The sequence below is a fragment of the Rhinolophus sinicus genome, linkage group LG09, assembly GCF_036562045.2.
Source record: "Rhinolophus sinicus isolate RSC01 linkage group LG09, ASM3656204v1, whole genome shotgun sequence".
In the NCBI taxonomy this organism is placed as follows: Eukaryota; Metazoa; Chordata; class Mammalia; order Chiroptera; family Rhinolophidae; genus Rhinolophus; species Rhinolophus sinicus.
The window spans coordinates 70,485,897-70,510,403 of NC_133758.1; the positions used below are offsets into that span (position 1 = coordinate 70,485,897).

A 24,507-nucleotide genomic window follows, 5' to 3' on the forward strand; every position below is an offset into this window, starting at 1 on the left:
TGTACTATGGAAATACGACATTCCACTATGTTATAAAGATGTTACTGTGTGTGACAGGCATAGCTATTAGTAAACTTAGTCATTAAAAATCAACTGATCAGCAGAGCCACTGAGCTGCACAACCCCAGGGGGCCATCTTCACATAACTTATTGTGAGAATGGTGCCCCCTGGATACCAACTCCCTGCACCTACAGAGCACCTACTAAGCGCTAGGCGTTATACACTTAGTGTATAATGTGGAACAAAAGGGATTAACTCTGCCCCCTTATAACTTACTCTTCTGAGGAGGAGATAGACTGTTAAGAATATATATGCAAATAAATATATGACTACAATTATAAGCACTATAAAAGGAAAAGAATAGTTTTCTATGGAAAAAATACAATTTTTAAAGAGATCGGAAAGAAACTTTCTCTCTGAGGACGTGGCATTTCCTCTGAGACCTGAAGGACACACAGGAATTAACCAGGCAGAGCCAGGAAAGACGCAGGCAGAAGGTGGGGGTTTGGTGAGCTTTGGGAACTGAGAGAAGGAGCCGAGCCCAGAAGTGAGTAGCCAGGATTGGGAGGAGAAGAGAGGGCCCAGCCCAGGCACAGCCTCGTGGGCCAAGGAGGAGTTTGGGGTTGAAGTTAAATGTGATAGGAAGTGATAGGAGGATAATAGGTAGACATATCTCTGCTCGGAGGAACATATGGGGGCCAGGGAGCAAAAAGGGTTATAGAGAAATCAGTTAGTACACAGATGCTCAATAAACAAATATCAAACTGAGCTGTTTATTTTCAGGGTGAAAATTTTAGTTTTCATCTGTTTCTTTTCTATTTTCTAAACTTAATATAAAATTTTCAATTAGAAAATATGAACTCCTTGCTGTTGTTTGGTCTTTTGTTCTGCCTAAAACATATCTCTCAATCAAGTGACTAACAGTCTTTTAATGGCAAAAGTATATGAAGCAATAAAACAAAAATTTGCTTTGGCTAATTATTTCCTCTATGAGTCTTTGAATATTCAAACTCACTTGAGCCTCAGGCATTGTTTGGATTTTACTGCCATCTAGTGTCTCTAAAAACATAAGTTTGTGTTTCTGAACAAGATACTCCCCAAAACTGTGCAAATGAGCAAATACATTTCTACTTCTGGAATGGAAGAATCTCTGTTTTGGTTTTATTTATATTGCATTTATATCAGTGTAAAATAAGTCTAGTCTTATTTATAACCCTCTCTCTTTTCTCTGTCATTATATAGATCATTGATCCCTCTGATTTATACTCCTACTGTCTTCTTAAGCCTTTCATTGTGAATTCCCCACAAATGCTGTGTGAGGTGTAGCAGTAGGCCCACTGCACAAGTGTCTGGCCTTAGGGAGCAAGTAGGAGTTGAAATCTCACCTATGCCCTGCCTCCCAAGTGAAATGCAGAGGGGCTGTGGCTGCTCAAGGTTAGGCATCTTTTCCTAATTTGCAAATATAAGTTGGCAGCAGCCCTGGTGTCACTCCCCAATGGCTCCCACACACAATTCAGTGCTCACTGTTGCCGAGTCTACTGGCTTTAGGATTAGTTTTAGTTTCTGTTTTAGTCTGTTTTTACAAAGTTCAGAAAGATCATAGGCCCAAAATATATTCTCAGGCTACTGCAGTTTGGTTTGGTTTTGTTAATCAGATTTTTGCATAGAATATTGCAATAACAAATGCTCTTTTCAGAATAGGAGTGGTGATGTCCGTGCATTTGTGTTACACTCCTCCATTCACTTGTTCAAACATTCCAGAACACAATTCTTTTTCACCACTTCCTTCTTTACAATTTTCTTTTTCTTCGAAGGTCCCAAGCCACTCGTTTCCGTTGGCATCAACCAGCTCCTTTTGACAAGCAGCAGACGTGGGCAATAGATAATGTCTATATCGGGGATGGCTGCATAGACATGTGCAGTGGCCACGGAAGGTGCATCCAAGGAAACTGTGTGTACGTAGATTTGTTTTCTTCCTTCTGTAGAAAATTCCTGACTCACATTACAGCCAGGAGATTTTTCTGAAACTGGTGTTTGAATCACTCCCAAGCTATTTGAAGTTACACATTTTTCCTAAAATCTGATACTGAGCCAACTATGTAGTATGGCTATTGTATCTTCATTCTTGCTAGAGATTAGGAACTGAACAATAGCCATCTTGTCAGGTGAATGCTGAATTATAACTGACTGCTTTTTATTCCCTTCTGTGTTTCTGTGGTACACCAGAACCTTGAAAAAGACAATAGGAGAGGGTCAGGAGTTCAGTATGTTCTGACCAAAAATAATGCATCATAAGCATTTTTCTCACTTAGGCCTGAATATATGTAATGCTATGCATTACTTGTGGTTTAATTGTTATTCCTGTGTTGTTTACACAAGAAAGTATATAGATGTCTGATCAATTTACCAGGCATATTTGATGGAGATGCCTAGTATTTTACTCTTAGAGAGCCTTGGCATCTTTGGAAAGCTCTAAATAAGGTGTGTGTGCATATGTGAATGTGTGAGAGAGAGTGTGTGTGTGTGTGTGTGTGTGTGTGTGTGTGTGTGTGTGTGTTTTGCGTACTACAGGCTATTCGATGACATTGTATGAATGAAGATGCTGACAGGAAATTCATAGTCCCTTCTCCACTAATGTCCACATACCTGGAAAGTCTTGCCTTTGATTACTAATTCTAGCCCATATCCACAATGATCTCTGAGACTGCTGAGCCTCTCAGTTCTATGTTCATACCATGTTTCCCCGAAAATAAGACCTAGCCAGACCGTCAGCTATAATGCGTCTTTTGGAGCAAAAATTAATATAAGACTCAGTCTTATTTTAATATAAGATCCGGTCTTATTTTAATATAATTTAAGACCAGGTATAATGTAATATAATATAATATGATATAAGACCGGGTCTTATATTAATTTTTGTTCCAAAAGACGCATTAGAGCTGATAGTCTGGCTAGGTCTTATTTTCCGGGAAACATGGTATTTCCTCCCACATTGAACAGGGAAGTCAGTGCGTTGGTCAAAGATGGAGGATGCAATCCCAAGTACCTTCTGCTGTTTGGAACATGGCCTCTTAGATTCCCAGTTGGCCCAAAGCCTCTATTAAAAAGACCAATTTTGTAAATCACTAGGGCCTACAGTTTAGGTTGACAACTGCAATTGTTTATCAGCCATCCAGAGCTCTGTCGTGTAGAGACAGGGCTTCCGTAAATTCTTTAAAGTTACTTCTTGCTCTCTGACTGTAAGTTCATGTTGGTACTTTAGGAAAGCCAAGCGACAGTTAATTCACAGCTTACTTCTAACCTAAAGCACTGTTAAGGAGCACAGGTGAATTCTGACAAGGTCTGTGAAGCTAAGTAACCTTTCATCATCATGGGCTGGGAAAAAGAGTTGGCCTCGCTATTTGAGAACACACATGTGGGGGCTTTGTTTGATGTTGACTTTTCCTGTCTCTTTCTCCACAACCAGCTGTGACGAGCAGTGGGGTGGCCTGTACTGTGACGAGCCCGAGACCTCCCTTCCAACTCAACTCAAAGACAACTTCAATCGAGCTCCATCCAACCAGAACTGGCTGACTGTGAATGGAGGGAAATTAAGTACCGTGTGTGGAGCTGTGGCTTCAGGAATGGCTCTCCATTTCAGCGGGGTGAGTGTTGGGCTGCTAGTTATTCTTTTCTGCATCCTCTGAGTTCCCCACAAATACTTGACACTGCTTTGAAGTTTAATTGGCAGAGCAAGTAGCAGAGTTAGAAACCCTAAGCGCACAACCCTGACTTGAACTTGCAACTTTACACATATTAGAAAATACTAATTATTTCCAACACTTTCCTATTGCAAATCAGTTGAGACTATTTAATTCTGCATGGTAGTGTCAGCATAAGGCATATTTAAGTACATATTTAAAAAGGGCTTCAAAGAATTTCCATTCTGGGACAGAGTGTTTGCAGTGTGTGAAGGTCTTCATTCTGGATGATGCTCTAATGGAAAACTCTTGAGCTTGCAACAGATTTTGGATTTAAGCAGCCAAAAAATCTGGAAAATGAGCTTCAATGTTTCCTGAATTTATTAATAACAATTAATCCTTTCTATAAATTATCTACAAAAGAATAATTGTCAGTAATTACTAGGTACTATATTTTTAGCAGATTATTCTGTGAATGACAGCAGCAATGTTAGAAAATTTCTTTCAGAAATTTTATACTCATTCTGCATTGCTGCAAAAGATGACTTGTTTAAAAATAGAATTTCTCCAATACCATAATTAAATGCCCATCATAGACAATTAATTTTTTTAATTACAAATTCACTCTCAGTTCTTTATTTCCCTACCATGCCCTACCTTCGAGTTTGCATTCGTGCCAGTGAAATACATAATTTATATTCAGTGTTTTAGACTCAAGAGAAACAACAGGGCATATAGCATATAGGATTTTTGTAACCATCAGCACTGAATAGGAATGCAGTGTTTGTCCACAATATTCTTCCTAGCTTAGGTGGAACTCTAAGAGGACTAGTTTTCCCATATGTTCAACTAAGAAATATCTACCTGTCTACATTAATGAGTTAATATAGATGACATTAAAATCAGCTATAAACATTTAAATAAAAAGCATTACAACTATTATCTCCAATTATAATTAAAGTATATGGAAATTTTTAGACATTCATTTTTAAATTTCATATTAAAATAGTCATCTCAACATGCTATTTTACTAATAGCTGATGCCTTTCTGAAAATCTAATAAATGTCTATGAATAACTGGAAATAGCTTAATAAAAACATAGGACATTTACTTTAATTCCACTCTCATCTTTTTGTTTTTGCCATAAGAAAATAGAAGAGAATCTTCTTAGATACATTGCACTTTGTAAGTAAACTCTAATACTGAAATTTCAAAGTTCAGCAAATATTTGCTAAGTACTTGCTGTGTGCTAGGGGCCACGCTAGGAGCTAGAGTAACAGGAGAGATGATAAAATCAGTACTACAATACTCTGTGACTTATATTACAAAAGAAAAAGAAAAAGGATGGAAGCCAGATAAAACCTACATCCTGCAATCACAATTCCTATTTATTTATTTATTTATTTATTTATTTATTTATTTATTTTTATTAGTTTCAGGTGTACAAAACAATGTAATAGTTAGACGTTTATCATTTATATCCCTCACACAGTGATAGCCCCCTCCCCCAATCTCCTACCCCTCTGACATCGCATGTGCCTGATCACAATTCCTTATCACTGTTTGGTTGCCTTCTGCTGCTTCTCCTCAGGGTTGTAGCCGACTGTTAGTCACTGTGGATCTAAACCTCACTACAGCCGAGTTTATCCAATTTTACTTCATGTATGGATGCCTGATTACACCAAACAACCGTAACCAAGGTGTTCTCTTGGAATATTCTGTCAATGGAGGCATTACCTGGAACCTGCTAATGGAAATTTTCTATGACCAGTACAGTAAACCTGGGTTTGTATCCTATTTTCTCTCTAATAACTAGATGATTAGCAAAGATCCTTGGTGAGGCCTGCTGGTAATCAAGCAGAGGAGCCAAAGGGGACCCCGACCTTGCTCATCAGTAGAGGATACCTCTGAGACTCACGTGAAGATAAGATTTCTGAGGTGGATAAACAGCTGGTTTAGGTTTTTATTTTAAGACCAACTAGTTTTTGAATCCCAGAATAAGATAAAATACACTATCACAATGCCAATAATGAATAGACCCAATACAAAAACTTATATAAATTCATAAGAATGTGATAATTAAGTTCAACAACATTTTGGAAAAATGGAAACAGAAAAATTAAGTAATTATATAGAGTTCATTCCATTTTAGATAATTGGGGGCTAGAAAATAAACACAATAAAACGTAAATATCCTTAAGAAACCTAAAGCTCATTTTTAAATTCCTTATTAAAAATCCCTGATAAATACAGTGTGGGGGTCATTTTTAAAAAATGTATTCTTAAAGGCCAAAAAGCAATCAATGTGACCAATTAAAAATGTCCAAAAGGTTGTTAAAAAGGAAAAGAGCATGTTTACTGAAGTAGGAGGAGGAGAATAAGGAAGAGGAGGGTAAGACAAGAGAAAGAGAAAAGGAGATGGTTGGAGGAGAGCAGAGCAGAGCAGAGGATAGAGGAAAGGAGAGCAGAGGAAGAATGAATACAGTCCAGTCAAGAATAAGTAAACACACAAAAAACGAAAAGAAACATAGATAATCCCTCAGTACATGGCAAACCAGGTACAAGGCTAAAAATTAGGAGAAATAAAAACAATTAAAGAATCTTGTAAATGATCATTTAAATTCAGTGTATCAGTTAAGATTAGGTCCATCTGTAACAGAACAAAATAACTTGATACAAAATAACTTGAGCAAAAAGGGTTTTTCCTCTCTTATGTAAATTAGATCCAGAATAAAATAGCCCAGGGCTGTTGTACTGGGTCCACAAGCCCCAAGAGACACAGGTTCCTTCTACCTAGAACTTCTGCCACACTCAATACCTGACTTCCCTCTCATGCTCCAAAAGGGCGGCTCTGACTCCTCCACATTCCAGCCAACAGGAGGGAGGAGGGGCAAAAAGTCTCTTTAAGGACACTTCCTGACAGTTGCCCATACTTTCCTTCCCATTCAGGTAGCCAGAGCTTAGTCACAGAGACCCACCCAGATGGGAGGGAGTCTGGACACATTGTCTTTATTCTGGGCAACTCTTCACTTCACTAAAAAGATGGGCTCCTGTTATAAAGGAAGAAGGGGAAAGTGGCAGTTGAGGAAATGCCAGCAATCTCTGCAACAAGCAAAAGTTTTAAATCCTGCGCTTCCATTAAAGTTGGACACCAATCAAAGAAAGCCATAAAATTTAAGTGGTACACAGTGTAATGATGCAACATGTGCTCATCTATTGGTAGGAGATGATAGACAGGCCAAGGAAACCATTGTCTTGGTCTTTACGGAGGAAGTGATAAAGACTCTCAAGTGTGAGTTCCTGAATGCTTAAACAGCGTAATACACAGGGAGAGAGAGGTTATGTTTCTGTAGGATGAAAACATAACTCTCTAATCCACTTTACTTTTCCGAAGGGGAAACAAATTTACCAAGATGAGAACAGTGGTCATAGTTTATTTAAACTTTCAGCAGCCTTAAATAAATTTCCACTCCAAAGGTTTTAAAATGTGGTCAAGGATTTATCAGAGAAAGGAAACTAATTTAGAAATAGGAAAGAAAAATAAAGGTAAAAGATCATTGCTCTGGGTAAAGAAGTGTGATTGTGCATTTCCTCAGGAACAAATTTCTGACATCATTTAATACATTTAAAAATGTTAATTAAACATGTTAAATCAAGGGAGGTAAATTATAGAAAGATCTTACAAGGTGAGCATACAAAAAGAGGGTGGGGAGGGGCACAGATGATCTTCAAAATTGAGATGCATAAGGAAATGAACTTTGGAAAATATTATTTGCCTAAAGACCCAAGGTCTCCAAACTGCCAGCCAGTAACTACACAGGTAAAGTGTAGTCACAATACCCACTGTCCTTCCCTACGACCAAGATCCATTAAGCTGTCGTGGCCCAAAGGCTCTACAAAATGATGGACATAATAAAAAATAAAAATAAAAAGATATATATATATATATATATATATATATATATATATATATATATATATTTAAAATCCAGGTACTAGAAATCCAACTAAAAACATCCTAGCTTTGTATGGATCTTGATTGGTCCCCATCTGGAATACTGCCTACTAATCTGGTCACTTCCTCAAGAAAGACATAAAAGAGAGAAAAAGGGAATATAAAACATCAACAAGGAGATACTATGTAAACAAAACTAAAATAATAAAACCTCTTTGATGTGAAAGACAAAAACTAAAAGGGTCGTCAGCGAGTGGAGACCTCAGCTTAAGGGTTCTTCACAGGATGAACTTGGGCTTGGTAGCCCTGTCCACGAGCACTATGGGTAATACGAAGATTAAAGGTTGAAAGTAATGGGAGGTACATTAGCACGGATGAAAAGATGAGATGTCATGCAGAAGGGAGTAAACCTCAGGAAATTATTTTCCCCCACAGACTTTATGAGTTGTGAATATAAGTTTGAAAGAGTTTGATATATTCCTTGGGTTTCAATGAATAATTGTGATTAAGGAATATTTGAGACCCTATTTCTAGCTGGTTAAGGTTCATGTTGGAGCGTGGAGCCATGTTTTTCCATGTCTCCTTGGTGACTGAGTCAGGGATGGCAGTTGGGCTTGTTAGCCCATGGTTCTCACTCAGCATTTCTTAGTATAATGTTTTGCGGGTATTCCTGGGAGTAGAATGAAATCAAGGAGCCGGAGAAGGAAACAGATGAAATTAACCCCAAGGTGACAGACCAAAGTCAGTTGTGTGTACAGTCTAGGCCTGCAGATCTGGAGGGGGTCCAGGCAAGCAGAAAATTGTGGCGTCCCTCTAAGGCCTGTCCAAGACCAGTTAGAGTAAGTCGGTGTTCCAACTTGTTTACATTCTGTTTCCCTCATTTAGTGACTCCAGAGATTTTGTAAAATCAAGTCAGTTCATTATGGCTTTTAAAAATTATTTTAGCCAATGTCCTCTCATCTCCCACCAGGTGACATAGCTGTAAATCTTTTACTCACGTGAGATGTTTGACAAGGCTCTTTCCCCACCCCCACCATCATTTTCTTATAGATTCGTGAATATCCTTCTTCCTCCTGATGCTAAAGAGATAGCTACTCGCTTCCGCTGGTGGCAGCCCAGACACGACGGCCTGGATCAGAACGACTGGGCCATCGACAACGTACTCATCTCAGGCTCTGCTGACCAGAGGACGGTCATGCTGGACACGTTCAGCAGCGCGCCCATCCCCCAGCACGAGCGCTCCCCAGCTGACGCTGGCCCTGTTGGCAGAATTGCTTTTGACATGTTTATGGAGGACAAGACTACAGGTAAATTTTTCTCTAATGCTGAATAAAAACCCAGAGGAAATGCGGTTTGGATTTGGGTCTTTTCTTCTCTTTCTTTCTTTTTTTAATTAAAGTTTATTGGGGTGAAAATTGTTAGTAAAGTTACATAGGTTTCAGGTGTACAATTCTATATTACATCATCTATATCTCACATTGTGTGTTCACCACCCAGAGTCAGTTCTCTTTCTATCATCATATATTGGATCCCCTTTACCCTCATCTACCACCCCCTTCTCCCCCCTTACCCTCTGGTAACTAAACTATTGTCTGTGTCTATGAGTTTTTGTTTATTTATTTGTTCGTCTTGTTCCTTTGTTGTTTTCTGTTTTATATACCACATATCAGTGAAATCATATGGTTCTCGACTTTTTCTGTCTGACTTATTTCACTTAGCATAATAATCTCAAGATCCATCCATGCTGTTGCAAATGGCACTATTTCATCTTTTCTTATGGCAGAATAGTATTCCATTGTGTATATATACCACAACTTCTTTATCTATTCATCTATCGAAGAACACTTTGGTTGCTTCCATGTCTTGGCCACCGTAAGTAAAGCTGCAATGAACATTGGAGCACGTATATCTTTACGGATAAATGTTCTCAGATTTTTTTGGGTAGATACCCAGGAGAGGGATTGCTGGGTCATATGGTTGGGTCTTTTCAAAAGAGTGGAATATGAAATCTTTTACAGATGCTCAAATGATATAGGAACAGAGAAAAGGATGTCACCTTTTTGTTTCTCTCAACCTTCCTGGTTTACATTATAACTAAATTTATTCTTACACCCAAGCCATCAAGTATATTTTAATAAATAGTATTTTATAATTTTGTTAACAGGATAATTTTCTTTTCCTAGAAAATTTTCATTTCTATTTCCTGTTTTCTACTTTTGGTAGAAAGCCCACATTTCCTGGTCACTTGTTTTAATATCCAGATACAAGTGTTGTGTGTTGCTACATGTCAGATGCATTTGTGATGGCATTTCATGTTTCAGAGAACGTCCAAAGTTTCACTTGTTAATCTTCATTCTTAGTAGGAGTAGCTCAATGATCCTGGTGAACTAGCAAGAATCTCTTCATGTTATTCTTATTTTCAATGTCTTGTTTTCTTTTCATTTCATGACACTGTTTTCGTTACCTTTTTTCAAAGTTGTGTCTTATATTAAGTATGTAGCTATGTGTGCCGCATCTGTGCTCATACTACATAAAACATGGTATTTTCAGGTCAAGTAGTAATGTTTGATTGTACACCTCACCAACACTGCAAGTGTTATCCAAACAGTGAAAATACGTATAACCATAGACTCCTCAGACTGTGAGACTGTGTCACATGCAAAGTGGCCCTAGAATCTTGCATAGAAAGGTAGCTGTATTGTACAATAGTAAGGCTGAGAAGAACCTTCCAGAGGAATGAAACCTACGCTGAAAAAAATTTAAATGTGAGGAATTTTAGTAATTTAAAATACTTAATTATTAATGTTTTATTATAAAAGTAATACATGTTCAAAGTGGGAAATGGAGAAAATATAGACAATTATGAGGATGAAAATAAAAATCACCCAGAGAGTAGCCATCATCAATATTTGGGTATTTTTCTTAAAGTCTTTTTTTCTATGTCTTTATATAAACATTTTTTAACAAAATTATAATGCTAAATTATACATATTTTGTAGCCTTTTTTTATTTAGTATTAAATCCTGATCACTTCCCTGTGTCCTTAAGTATCTTGAAAATCTAATTTTAATAGCTGTATATTTCATCTTAACTTTTTACCATTTTGACATTGTTGAATATTTAGATTAATTATTGTAATTCATTCATTAGTGTATCATGTAGCACAGTGATACAAGTACAAATATTTCATAAATATTACCTGTCTAAATAGGAAAAGCTTACAATGTTCCTTACCACTACCAAGTAGTCTTATTCTCTTAAGAAGTTTATTAAGAAGATTTACTTACATAGGTCTGGTTCAGAACTTTGATAAATTATTCATTAATTTTTTTCCTGTGTAATAGTTTACATAGTGAGCTTACAATCAGAGAATAATTTAAATACTGCTTCTATGTGAACAAAAACAAATACAGATTATTTTTTCAAGTACCTGAAATACTGACTTTTACTTTCACCTTAATTGGTGGTGTACAATTATAGGAACAAATTTTCTGCCTCCTGCCTATCTTGCAAAAATGGTATTCCAAAAACTGTAATATGTGCTTACAGAAGTAGTTAGTGATATTGCAGAAGCAACTAATGAGTTAGTTGATTAATATAATAAGCCCTCTTTCATCAGGATTGCAGAGTTGTAGCATAAAATAAAATTTGTGCCCCAGAATAAACTGGCTCAGGGTATTCTTACTGGAATCAAATTTCTGGGCACTTTGACTCTTGCGTCCTACATCTCTGGTGTAGGATTAAATGTTGTTCCAAATCCCATGGAATGAAAACTAACAGGTAATGGCATTGTAGTAGCCATTTGAATCCCAGAGATAAACGGCTTGTTCCACAGGTATATATCATGCTCACTTAAAATGAAAAGGTCACAACACAGGTGAAGACTGAATTCCAATTAAATCGTTTGGTCTCTTACCAGTTTCTCTGAGGCCATCCAACTCTGAGGCTTGCACAGTCGCCCCAAGCCTTGGAGTGTACCCATTCGTTCATCTCCACTGTAAATGCTGGAGCTAACCAGCAAACGTTCAAAGAAAAATTGAACTATAAAATCAAGGTATATCATGAATTAGATGCAACTTATGGATATGTTTAATTTCTAACCTTTGTGGGATAAAATCATGATGTTAAAAACACTTCTTCCAGAAGAGAAAGGGAATTATGAGATGTGTGTGTGTGTGTGTCAGAGAGAGAGAGAGAGAGAGAATAGGGTGTACTCTGTACTAATCAAGTCACAATCTTGCTGCTGAAGTTGTCTTTAGACTCTTACAAGCTTTTCCTATATCACATTACTGAAGTATACAAAAATCTATAGATATTGAATGTGTACAACTTGATAAGTTTGCAGATAAGTATACACCTATGAAACAAGCCATCACTATAATAAAGGCCATAAATTTATCAATCACCTCCAAAAGTTTAGTCCCATACCCCCTCCCTTTTTTTAATATTGACTGTTTTGTTATGGTAAGAGCGCTTAATATAAGAACTACTCTCAGCAAATTTTAAGTACATGACACAGTATTGCTAACTGTAGGCCCTGTGTTGTGCAGGAGATCTCCAGAGCTTATTTGTTTTGTGTCACTGAAACTTTGTACACTTTGACTGGCACTTCTCCATTTCTCCTTCTCCCCAGCCCCTGGTAACCACTTTCTATTCTCTGGTTCTATGAGTTTGACTATTACAAGTTTTTCAGTTACCCAGGTGGTACTATCAAAATTTAAAAGTAAAAATAGCTAGGTCATTTTCCTATGTTACTAAAAATTCTTTCTCCTTCTTTAGGTCCTGCCTAAAAGTTAAACATCTCTCAGAAAAGAAAGATTAGATACATTTCCCTTTGATTTTCATTTAAAACACATACAATACACTCTTTTTTTCCAAATGTAGACTTACTAATATCAGATAGTAGGTATACCTCAACCTCCCGGTATCAATGTTCCTAAAATGATGTGCTTACATTAGTGTTTTGTCTGTGGATTGTATGTAATATGTATGTAAGAGAGAGTTCTACTTAATTCTTGATCTTCCTTAAAGTGAAAATTTTGCTTCAAGTATTTTTGTCATAAAATTTTTGTGTTTTAATTTTTTTAAGTGAATGAGCATTGGCTATTCCATGATGATTGTACAGTGGAAAGATTCTGTGACTCCCCTGATGGTGTTATGATTTGTGGCAGTCATGATGGAAGAGAAGTGTATGCAGTGACCCACGACCTGACTCCCACTGAAGGCTGGATCATGCAATTCAAGGTGAAAATGTTATAGTCTTGTCACGTAGATAACCATATACTAGCAAGATAAAAGTGAAAAAAAAATTGTGGAGACAAAGATCATCTAATATGTTATTGACTTTACATACTTTGAAAAATAAAATTTAATATTAGGGTAATATAGAACTCAAATATATAACTTAATGATTTAAAGTATTTTTTTTCTGAACTATTTCAAGGTGAACCTTTCATAAGAGTAAATGTGTTTCTGCTCAGGATTAAACAGTGATTGAGCAAATGTTGATAATAAAAATGTAGGACACTGAGATTAAAGCTATAACGATCATATCTACTTTTTTAATAAGAGCATTTTGATGTTTCTGAAGAAATAAAATTATGGAAAATAAAGGCATGGTTAGCATTAATGCCAACATCAATTTGGGCCAGGATTTTGGCCAAAATTTTATGTCAACCTATTCATCCTGTCTACCTCAGCCCCAATTTACTAGCAACAAGTGTCAAATGATAGCTGTCTCCATCAACAAAGGGTGTTGTGCCTTATTAAAAGTACCTTCTGTTATCACTTCATTGCATCTTACTTGTAGTGAAAGTGATTTATTGAGAGTCATAAATTGTAGGATAAAATAGGAACCTTGGTGAAGCTGTTAGCAATCCTTCTTGGTGGAGCATTCTGCCAACGAGAAGTGCCAGACCATTAGCACAACAAGCAACAATTTGTAAGAGCGGGCCCAGGCCTTCCAAGGCAGTCAGCCAGCCATGGCAGAAGCACAGGTTTCAGCTTCTCTGCAAACTCCCAGCGCAAAGTATTTGGCACTTTTTATAATTTGTCACCTTGGGCAACCATGTCGACTCCCCCATCCATCGGCAGAACGAATAATGAACCTGAAAATACAAGATGGAAATGGTGTAGTTAGTGTTCAAGTGATCGGCACCTTTTTTGCTGCCAAGTTCTGAGAGCAAAAATATGTAATACGGGTTTATTATCTTAACAATCTTGCTTCTCTGTTTATTAGATCTCTGTTGGATGTAAAGTGTCTGAAAAAGTTGCCCAGAATCAAATTCATGTGCAGTATTCTACTGACTTTGGTGTGAGCTGGAATTACCTGGTCCCTCAGTGTTTACCTGCAGACCCAAAATGCTCAGGAAGTGTTTCTCAGCCATCTGTATTCTTTCCAACTAAAGGATGGAAAAGGATCACCTACCCACTCCCTGAAAGCTTAGTGGGAAAGTAAGTAGAAAATTAAAAGAAAGCCTGGTTCCAAGCATCCAGAAGTAGATTAGGGACACTGTTGTTGAGCCTGAAATTCTGTATAATTCTGGATAAAATATTCTCTTCCCCCCCAACTCTAAAGGTTCTCTAATTGGCGACCTCCATGCTGAGCTAACTCAAAGGAGACCTCAGGTTGTAATTCTCAAACTTGTCAAGATGGGCCTTTGCAGGCCCTTTCATGTTCCACATCCCAGTATCTGCAAATCAGGACAGAGCAACAGTGATGGCCTTGGAGCCAGATGAAAAGGTGTATGTTACGTTGTGGACCTTGTAGACTGTGGTCCACCATGCATCATATGTGTTCCATGTTACTGCCTTGTCAATCCATGATAGATGGAGCCCGGAGCAAATCCTAAGTCATCATGCTGCTCATGCAAATCCTAACTCTTCATGCTGTTTGTACAGGTGTGGTTTGTAGGTTTTGTTTTTCTCTCGTCAAATCATGTTCTGCACCTGCAGTGAAAAGTAATTAGCTTGGAGCTGTGGTGAGCCAAGACGATTGCATTGTTCTCTGAAAAGTCTGTTCATGAGTTAATTTAAGACAATTCCAAAAGGCTTCTCTTCGACTGTAAAATTAGGGAAAAAAGATATATTAAAGAAAATGATAGGTGACCCTCCACCAGATGAATCACAGAATGTGGCAAAATGACAACCCTCCCTGTAAAACAGAATGATGATATGGGACCAGAGCATGTAGAGCCTGTGAGTAGGGTGCCTACCACACACAGCTTTTCCAGTGTCCCATAGATATCATTTACTACATAACCACTCACACTTTTCTGGAACAAATCTAAAGGGCTTAGTCAGTTAACATGTCAGGATGCTAAATTAGGATGCTTTCAGTTGCAGGTAACAGAAAACCCATTTCAAAGTCGCTCGATTAAAGAAGAAATGTATTATATCTATAATGAAAATATCCAAAAATAAGGGGACTCTAGGACTGGTTGATTTACAAGCTCAACAGTGTCTTCAAGACATTGTTATTTCTTACTCTCACTCTTCGTTCCACTGTCAACACATTGGCCACACTCAGCCTTAGGGCTGGTTCCCTTCATGAACATAGATGCCTTCCAGAAAACTGGAGCAGAATGCATCCTTATCTGTGTCCAATGGGAGAGAAAGAGAGTTGCTTTTCTTTCAAACAGAACCAGAGCAAGCACCTCCTGGCATCCCACCAGTTCGAATTAGTCAAGAATGCCTACAGTTCTTGACTAGTCAATAGTTCGGGCAGTTATATCATGATGACTGTCTCCTGTGACTCATCTGGGGTAAAATGCTTGCTGGGGACCCTCCACAATGTCCTTGCCTCGTTCTCTCCCCCCGTTCTCTCTCTTTTTTATAACGAAGTATAATCTACATTCAGTAAAATGCACACATCTTAATTGTTCAATACAGTCAGCTCTTCCCACTGTGTAACCCATGTAGCCCCACATAAAACGAGATGCAGAACACTTAAATCACCCCAGAAAGTTCTCTCATGCACTTTGGACTCCTTACACCAACATAGCATGGAGTATTTTAATATAAGGTTAATTGTGAGGCTTGTATTTTCCCCAAACGGCAGAGAAGAACAGTGATGAAATTAAAATCTCAGGAAAATGTCCTGTAATACAACCCTTTCACAATTGTTTTCTAATTAGCATAGTTACTCGGAGAATATTGATTATCTTTGGAGAATTCAGAAGTTTCTGTTTCCCAACCACCTGAGGGCTGGGTGTACACGGACAAAGCTCTGTCAAAGGATTCAGTCACCTTCTGTGCAATTTCAGAAATGCAATTAATGAATCTAAATTGCGATGCAGTCACAGGGCTCCTGATTTATGATGGTTTTGTGTTTTAAAATGTACCTATTGCTTGAAATAGAGATTTCACTGTATTTTCATTTTCTTTTCCATGTTTGCATACATATTATAAAATTTAAGTGAAACTGGCTTTAAAGTTTCATAACTAGAAATAGAAAGATAATGGCAGTTAGAAAACATTTTTTATTAATCCATTTTATCCTGTCAGAATATCTTAAGTGTTTTTCCTCTTGCTCACTGAGTGAATATGCAGGAAAATGGACCTGAATAAAGTTAACTTTTGTTTTTCACCCCTTTGCTTTTGTGTTGCCGACAGCCCAGTGAGGTTTAGGTTCTACCAGAAGTACTCAGATACGCAGTGGGCAATTGATAATTTCTACCTGGGCCCTGGATGCTTGGACAACTGCAAGGGCCATGGAGATTGCTTAAAGGAGCAGTGCATCTGTGATCCAGGATACTCTGGGCCCAACTGCTACTTGACTCACAGTCTGAAGGTAATATTAAAGCTCCTGATAGAAGCATTGACTCACATTGCAGGCCAGGCCTTAGGAACCAACTTAAGTGTGAGATTACTAATTTATAACAATGTCCTTTGGGGCCCCCCAGTAAATAAATCCTTTGGGTGGAAACTAGAAAATATGTCTTAGGTTTCTTAGATGCAAGAATATTAGGATCAAGTTCTAGTATAGTTTAGCCAAGTCATATATAAACCAGACTGAATGGATTCAAGAACATAAATAGTCTGCTTTTTTTAAAGCAGACTATTTAAAGTCAATTTTAAGCTTTCTTTACTTTTTCAGTAGATGTACTGTTTGAAACAGAATATTGTTGTTATGAAATAAAGAGAAAGCATTTTCACAAAAAAATGAATTTTCAAAATGGATTCAATAGTCTTGAATTTTTGTTCAGAAATTCAGTTTCTGATTTGCTGAAAGGTCATTCTTGGAAACTTTAGCTGTTATATCATTATTTAATATGCAAAGCAAATACAGTTTCCCAACATAGTTGCCATATGTGCATTCTATTTCTGTGAATAAATGTAGTGCATTCATCATTTCAATAACAGGAAAATGACTAAGCTAAAAAAGTACAAGTGGTTGAAATCAAACATGTAAGGGGCAAACAGTGTAAACAAAACCTGTTCTGTCATTTTTTTCTATAATATTTCAACAACTTTGGAGTTGCTAAATTAAAAAAATAAAATTAGAGCAATGTTCACTTATGTCTGGAGTTGTTAGTCTGTTTGTTATCAAGTGAGAAACATAGCCACAAGTAATGAAGCAACTACAAAAAACAATCTGGTTTCTTTGATGACATTCATATTTCATTAGCATTTCTCAGTTGCATAGAAAATTGTACAAATCTGTATTATGAACTCTGATTCACAACTTTCTAATGGGAGTTTACATGGTGAATGATGCACGTCTTCTGACTCTAGTGTCTTATGTGTAAACCTCCATTTTTAAAATTGCATTTATTTGCTAACATCAGTGAGGTAAGACTGACATGTGACTATACATCATAACTATAGAGATGGTTATGTTCTAAGTTTGAAGAAAAGAGGGTCTATTTAAATCGTTTTAACTATACAATAAGATAGCAACTAGACTAATCTCTTAAATAAGTGAAAAGGTGTGCAGTTTTTTGGTATAGAGTTACTGCCATTACAATTATAAAAAATTATTTTCATGACGTAGTTCTACCATTAAAAAACATTGGTAGAAATGTTTTTTAAAGTTTCCTGACTAGAAATTGGAAGATAATGGCAGTCAGAAAACATGTTTTATTAATCCATTTCCTCCTGTCAGAGTGTCTTAAATGTTTTTCCTCTCACTCACTGAGTGCACATGCAGGAACATGGACCTGAATAAAGTTAGCTTTTGTTTTTCACTCCTTTGCTCAACCCAGTGCAAAACTATATTATGGGCAAAATGAATGTACTATGGGAAAAATGAATAGAAAAATCAAGATCTTGCTAGGATGTGAGGGAATGAAGTATTTTTACATCAAATGTATCCATACCCTAATATTTAATTTTCTACTCTCTGGAAAATAGACTATTCCTGGTTGTTGACCATTCTTAGTTAAAAGGATAAACTGGAGGCCCAGGGAAAGTCTTTTATTCTAGATTTTGAGTACTTCTCCCCATCATCCTGAATCTTGGCCCTGATAAACAAATGAAAAGTCTTTCAAATTGCCTTCCAAGTTTAATTTCCTTTGACTTAGTATGGAAAGCTTTGGTTTCATTTCACGTATCCCTACCTAACCATATAGACATTCTAAATTCATTCCGTGCTGGAAACTGAAGGGTCCTGGTTGCCTAAAGCAGTCTCCAAGGTGAGGGTAAACACTCCTGGAGAAAATAAGACAACCCAATGGGAAATGTTAGGGGGAAAAGTACCAGAATATCTATTTTATAATATTTTATCTTATTTCATTGAATTTTCATTTTTTGTGCATGTTCATAATATAATAAATTACAATAGTACTTTTACATACCATATAAAAAACCATTTTGGGAGTACATTCTTAAATAACTTTTTACAAATAGGAGTATCACTGTACTCAATCTTATTTATGTTTTACAATTCTCTCGAGACTTGAAATTCCAGTTATTGAACATTATTTAAGCAGTTTAAATAATCTTTACTGTACAATGGAAAAGCACATTATGAAGGTATCCAGTTGTTATTTTTAATATATTTGGAAAAGCATTTGAAATCAGTTCTAATTTTTTAAAGTCCAGGACATAACTCTGCATTGTCTTAACTATTTCTTAGTCATTATCTGAAATTGTTATATTCTTAAACACATGCCTTTTTTTTTCCAGACTTTCTTGAAGGAACGCTTTGATAGTGAAGAGATCAAGCCTGATTTATGGATGTCCTTAGAAGGTGGGAGTACTTGTACCGAGTGTGGGATTCTTGCCGAGGACACTGCACTCTATTTTGGGGGATCTACTGTGAGACAAGCTATTACTCAAGATCTGGATCTCAGAGGGGCAAAGTAAGTCATTTTCCAGTTATTGTCGTCACAACTTAGCAAATTAGCCCCAAAGCAAGGAGCACTTGTGGAAGAAGTTGTTATCCAGGACTTGAGTAGACGATTTGTTCTAATTAACTGTTCTGATGGATAATATGTGCTTACATTTAGATTCCTGCAATACTGGGGGCGCATCGGTAGTGAGAACAACATGACCTCCTGCCATCGGCCCATCTGCCGGAAGGAAGGCGTGCTGTTGGACTACTCTACCGATGGAGGCACGTTTCAGGGGTGAACACCATGCCTGGGAGCAGATTCCCAAATTCCATCCAATGCCCCTCAGAAAAGTCTCCGCAAAGCTTTGCTGACTTTGCAATGTGAATAGTGAGAGTTACAAAAAGAAAGTTATGGATGTGAGCTGTGTTACACATTCCATACATGTGACTTCTGTGTTATGCAAAATCTACCAAAAAAGGGAGAAAAGACAGAAATCGTATTTTAAAAATTAACTCCAAAGTTAACGAGTAAAGAAAATAATCTCTATGCTTAACTGAAGCTTGATTATAAATGATACAATTAAGAAATAATTGTTATAGTTTTCCAAGTAAAAGAATACCTTTAGTATTCTTTTTAGTTTTAAAAAGCTTTTGTGTGAACAAGTGTGTAATGAATGCTAAGAGAATCTACAAGAAAACTTTATTAATTATGAAAGAAGAGAGTCTGAATTTGTGAGTGTATCATACACTATTTTCACAAAATTCTGTTTTATTATTTTGAAACAACTGAAACCAGACCAATAATAAAGACCATGAGGTCTTTAGAAAATCACCTTTGGCAGATAGACATTATTCTTAATAACTAACAGATAAATAGAAGGTCCTAAAGTATTTGACAGTATTTGAAAGGTGTTTTCTTAAGTAATTTAAGCATTCTACCTACAGTCTTATCAATTGTTGAGAGGCAAACTTCATATCAGTCCAAGAAATCACAAATTGCATACAATTATAATTTCAAAATACTGGTTTTTATCTAGAAACATTCAAAACATTGGTGTATCTCATTTTTTATGAAAAATAATGCGTGTGGGAATCTAAAACAAAATTTTAAAAGCAGAAAATACATAATTTTTACTTTAGTGTTTTTATTTGGGGTCAAGTATTTCTAAGTACCCTTTCCCTCATATCATCAGCCTCATTTTGTAACAATATGTATAAGTAGTGAACACTTACATTAAAGTCAGCGAAATCAATCCTCATTACCTGGTTGAAGAGTTCTTTGGGCAGCTTACAGTAGTTGCAGGATACTGGTGGTTTGTGGGGGTTTTTCCAGATGTATCACTATGTTGATATATTTGTTATTATAGGAATTACTTGGACTTTGCTCCATGAGATGGATTATCAGAAATACATTTCTGTGAGACACGACTACATCCTTCTTCCTGAGGATGCCCTCACCAACACAACTCGACTTCGCTGGTGGCAGCCTTTTGTGATCAGCAATGGACTTGTAGTCTCCGGGGTGGAGCGTGCCCAGTGGGCACTAGACAACATTTTGATTGGCGGGGCAGAAATCAATCCCAGTCAACTGGTTGACACTTTTGATGACGGTAAGAATTAACTCACTCACTTTCCTGTGAGTCGTTTGTCTGCTTATGCCTTTGGATGAATTTCTCCATAAAAAGCTTTTAAAAGAGTGACTAGCACATATTCAGTGTTCAACAAATGTTTGCTTTTATTTTGCCCGGCAGTTTATAAATCTTCAAGGTTGGCGGCTGGTTGAAATGTCAACTGGGAATTTAATAAATCCTGCTAAAGATAAAATGTCTAACTCTCAATATAATTTGAAATGTCAATACCCTACAATAATTTCCATTTCTTTAGGAATTTCTGTACTACAGATACACATTGCATTGGTTCAAAAGTGTACCAAGAATAAGTTTGCAATGGTGAAAGTTACCCAGACTAGCAATTACATTTTAAAAGTTCATTCATCATTATACTACTAGTACTTAATAATCTTTTCTAGATTTGATTTCTCATCTTGGATTTATGTTTATACCAATTAAACAAAATAAAAATCAATCTTAAAGCGTAAGCAAAAAGCTTAGACATTCAAGTAATTCAACAATAAGCCAGTCAGTTCAAGAGAAAGACCTGTCATATTATTTCCAATTTACCTTTACAGAAGGCACTTCTCATGAAGAAAACTGGAGTTTTTACCCTAATGCAGTAAGGACAGCAGGATTCTGTGGCAATCCATCCTTCCACCTCTACTGGCCAAATAAAAAGAAGGACAAGACCCATAACGTGCTCTCCTCCAGAGAACTTATTATACAGCCAGGATATATGATGCAGTTTAAGGTCAGGAGAAGTGGTTCTTTGAAACTGAGTATGGCATTACATTTGGGGAGGCGGTGTGGGGAGAATGCTTATTTGGACAACTATAAAGAAATGATTGATTTCATTCATTAAAAGAGACTTTATCTTATGATAAAAGAAGTAATCTTTCATAAAGGCCTTTACCATGTAGGATTATTTGAGCATAGATAAAATTTATAAGGATATTGGGACATAGCAAGAAATGTAACCGTATTATGTCTCAGATATGTAATCTTGAGTGCCCTTTCCCAGACTTTGACAATAGGGAGGTTCAAGGTCATAGGTCTTTTCTCGTGTTCTACATCCCTCGTTCCCAGCCACATCCTTTATGAGTGAAGGCTTTTCCTCTACCCAGCCTACACTGTGGCCATGTCAAAGTCATCATGTTTGATTTAAGGTGATTGGAGCCTCCTCTTTTGCTTCCTCTATCAACTCAGAACTGAAGAGACTGACATTTTCTTCTCTATCCAAAATCAATTTGTTTTGTTTTGTTTTTTAACGTTTGTCCCCAAAAACTTAATAATTGAAGTATCACTAAAACTGCATTTTTTTAAATCATCATAGGCATTCTAAGCACCACATCCAACACCTTTCTCCCATTCCTCATCCTTCCTTTCCTCTCTGTACCATTTGACACTATTTCCTTGCCCTCCCCAGCCCGTGACATTCGCTTTCCCCTTGGCTTCTGAGATCTCTGCCAATTCTCCTCTTATCTTCTTGATATCTACTTCTATCTCCTTTTTGGCTCCTCTGCTTCCTTCAGCCCTCTAAATGTCAGCGTTTTTCAGTACCTCTCCTGAGCTTTCTCCTCCCATCGTGTACATTCTCATCATTGGGAATTTCATTCATCCCTGGCTTCAGGTATCATATCTTTAAGACAACCCTCAAATTCACATGCCAACTTTGACTGAGTCACCACAATTAATTCAGTGCTTTAATAGTCTGTGTACATTTCTACACCTTTGTCTTATTGCCATCTCAACTCAACATGTCTTAGCAGTGAACTTCATATCTTCCCTCCCCATACTAGCTCCTCTTTCTGATTTTCCTATTTCTATTAATGGCGCTACCTTTCACCTATTCACCAACTTTAAATTTTAAACTAGTCTTTGATTTTTCACTTTTCCTATCTAATCATTTACTGCATCCTTTTAATTCTAATTTCCAATGTTCCTGTCACCCATCCCATTCTTCTCTGTTTGCCCTATTACCCCCTCCATTCTGGCCCTGATTAAATCAATAGTCCATTAACTAATCTTTCCATCTCTAATCTCGCTCTGCTAACACCTGTCTTTAAGAGCACAAATTGATCTTTACAAAGTACAGCTCGGAGCTCATAATTCCATTGCTCATAAACTTTTAATGACCCCATTGCCTTCAAAATTAAGGTCAAATATCTTAGACTACAATTCATAGTTTGCCAAACTCAATCCTTCTTCTCCCTAAATGTCTTTCTCCTATCTCTACCTCTCACACTCTTCCCGGATTTCAGAGACAGATCACATGCACCCTGCTTGATGAATTATTTTCTTTTTTTTAATTGTAATATATTTGACATATAACATTGTGTAAATTTAAGTTGTACGACAAGAGTATTTTATACATTTGTATTCTGTAATATGATTGCCATTATAGCAATAGGTAGCACCTCTATCATGTCACATAATTATCATTCCTTTTTGTGATTGGAATAATTACAATCTTCTACATCTAATGAATTATTTTTAATCCACTTAAATACAATATCTCCTTATAAAGCAGCACAGCATTTTATTTGTATCTTTTATGATTTCCATTTCCATTTTTGGAATATGCTTCTATTCTCTCTCCGAAGCCAGAGTTGTTTTATTCATGAGTGTATGGCCTGAAATTTTTAGCACTAACCTTCTCCAGTATCAGGCCTGAAATAGGACTTGTTGATTAAGTAGATGATTAGGACTTAAATTTGAATCACCAAATTTTTATAGAATTTGTGCATTATTGATTATTCAAATACTTAGTCACACATAATATGGATAGCTTTTATTCATATGGGAATGAAAAAACCCTAAGAATGAATATTAAGTAATTACAAATAAAAAAATTCAATAGTAGCATCAAGGAAGTTAGGCTATCAATGAAAATGTTTTGAACCAGTAATACTTTGAGTTCCTTTCCATTAATTCTCCACATTACATGTTACCTTCCTTTTGGCCAATTTATCTTCTCCAAATTTATGACTAATATGTTATACTAATTAATTAAATAGAAATAGTACTTTTTAACCTTATTTCTTTACAAAATTGCATGTCTTAAACTGAAGTCAAAAGAATGTGTTTTTGGTGTTCTGGTAGGCTGCTCTATAAAAGCTGAATATTTCTTGATTACTTATCAGAGTCACAATGAAAACAGATGGGATTTCTAATTAACAATAACTGTTAGTTAATCTTGCATGATACATATTGATTATGTTTGTTTTAGATTGTGGTGGGTTGTGAAGCCATTTCTTGTGGTGACCTTCATTCCGTAATGTTGGAGTACACTAAGGATGCAAGGTTTGTGAAGTACTTGTTTCCCCCAAATTTGAATACACAGTTCAAATGATTGTCTATTTTTAAGGCAACTGTTTACAGAGGAGTAATCTTTTGTATTAAAAGTGTCAGTTCATGTGTATTTCACATGTACAAATGTCATTCACATAAAATTTACGTCTTGTTTTCAAATTTTTTCTTCTAACCAAGAAAACTCTATTTTCACACTAGGCTACAGCCAACAAACTTTATATTTTAAAATAAGTAAGACATTGCATTTGTTCTCAAAGTAGGAGCCTCTTATTATTCATGTTGCTCATGTTCAAACAACTTGAATAAAAATTTAAATCAATGAAAGATCTGACTATGCTTCATCCAGAGTCACAGCTGCTGAAACATAGTGGCAGTGTCAAAGAAAATTCTGACCCAGTTCAGTTACCTTATTAAGGCGTTGATAGGCCTGTCTCCCACAAACACTCTTCAAAATGAATTATAGTAGTGAGTTAAGTTTGGTCAGACAGAAACTTTTGCCAATTAACTCCGGGTACCTCTCTGGTAATGGTATCAGTGGGAGGAAACCATTAGAGTGCAGCACCGTGAATGCTGTTGTTTGATTCTGTTATGAATATATTATGTGCTTGTAAAGAGTTAGAATATATCTTGCATGGAATTATTTTCAATTTTTATTTTTATTGTCTGTAAT

General features: G+C 36.5%; 1 protein-coding gene across 4 annotated transcripts in view; it reads left to right on the top strand.

Moving 5' to 3' along the window:
• RELN (reelin) overlaps window positions 1–24,507 on the top strand; it is a 502,053-nt gene that overhangs the window by 459,893 nt on the left and 17,653 nt on the right. For all 4 annotated transcript variants that reach the window (XM_074340625.1, XM_074340624.1, XM_074340623.1 and 1 more), the window contains exons 47-58: window positions 1,816–1,956; window positions 3,468–3,645; window positions 5,274–5,467; window positions 8,688–8,944; window positions 12,727–12,881; window positions 13,876–14,090; window positions 16,251–16,428; window positions 18,765–18,940; window positions 19,088–19,194; window positions 20,280–20,522; window positions 21,101–21,276; window positions 23,755–23,828. In XM_074340625.1, coding sequence (XP_074196726.1) covers window positions 1,816–1,956; window positions 3,468–3,645; window positions 5,274–5,467; window positions 8,688–8,944; window positions 12,727–12,881; window positions 13,876–14,090; window positions 16,251–16,428; window positions 18,765–18,940; window positions 19,088–19,194; window positions 20,280–20,522; window positions 21,101–21,276; window positions 23,755–23,828 — 2,094 coding nt within the window. The remainder of the gene's footprint in view (window positions 1–1,815; window positions 1,957–3,467; window positions 3,646–5,273; window positions 5,468–8,687; window positions 8,945–12,726; window positions 12,882–13,875; window positions 14,091–16,250; window positions 16,429–18,764; window positions 18,941–19,087; window positions 19,195–20,279; window positions 20,523–21,100; window positions 21,277–23,754; window positions 23,829–24,507) is intronic.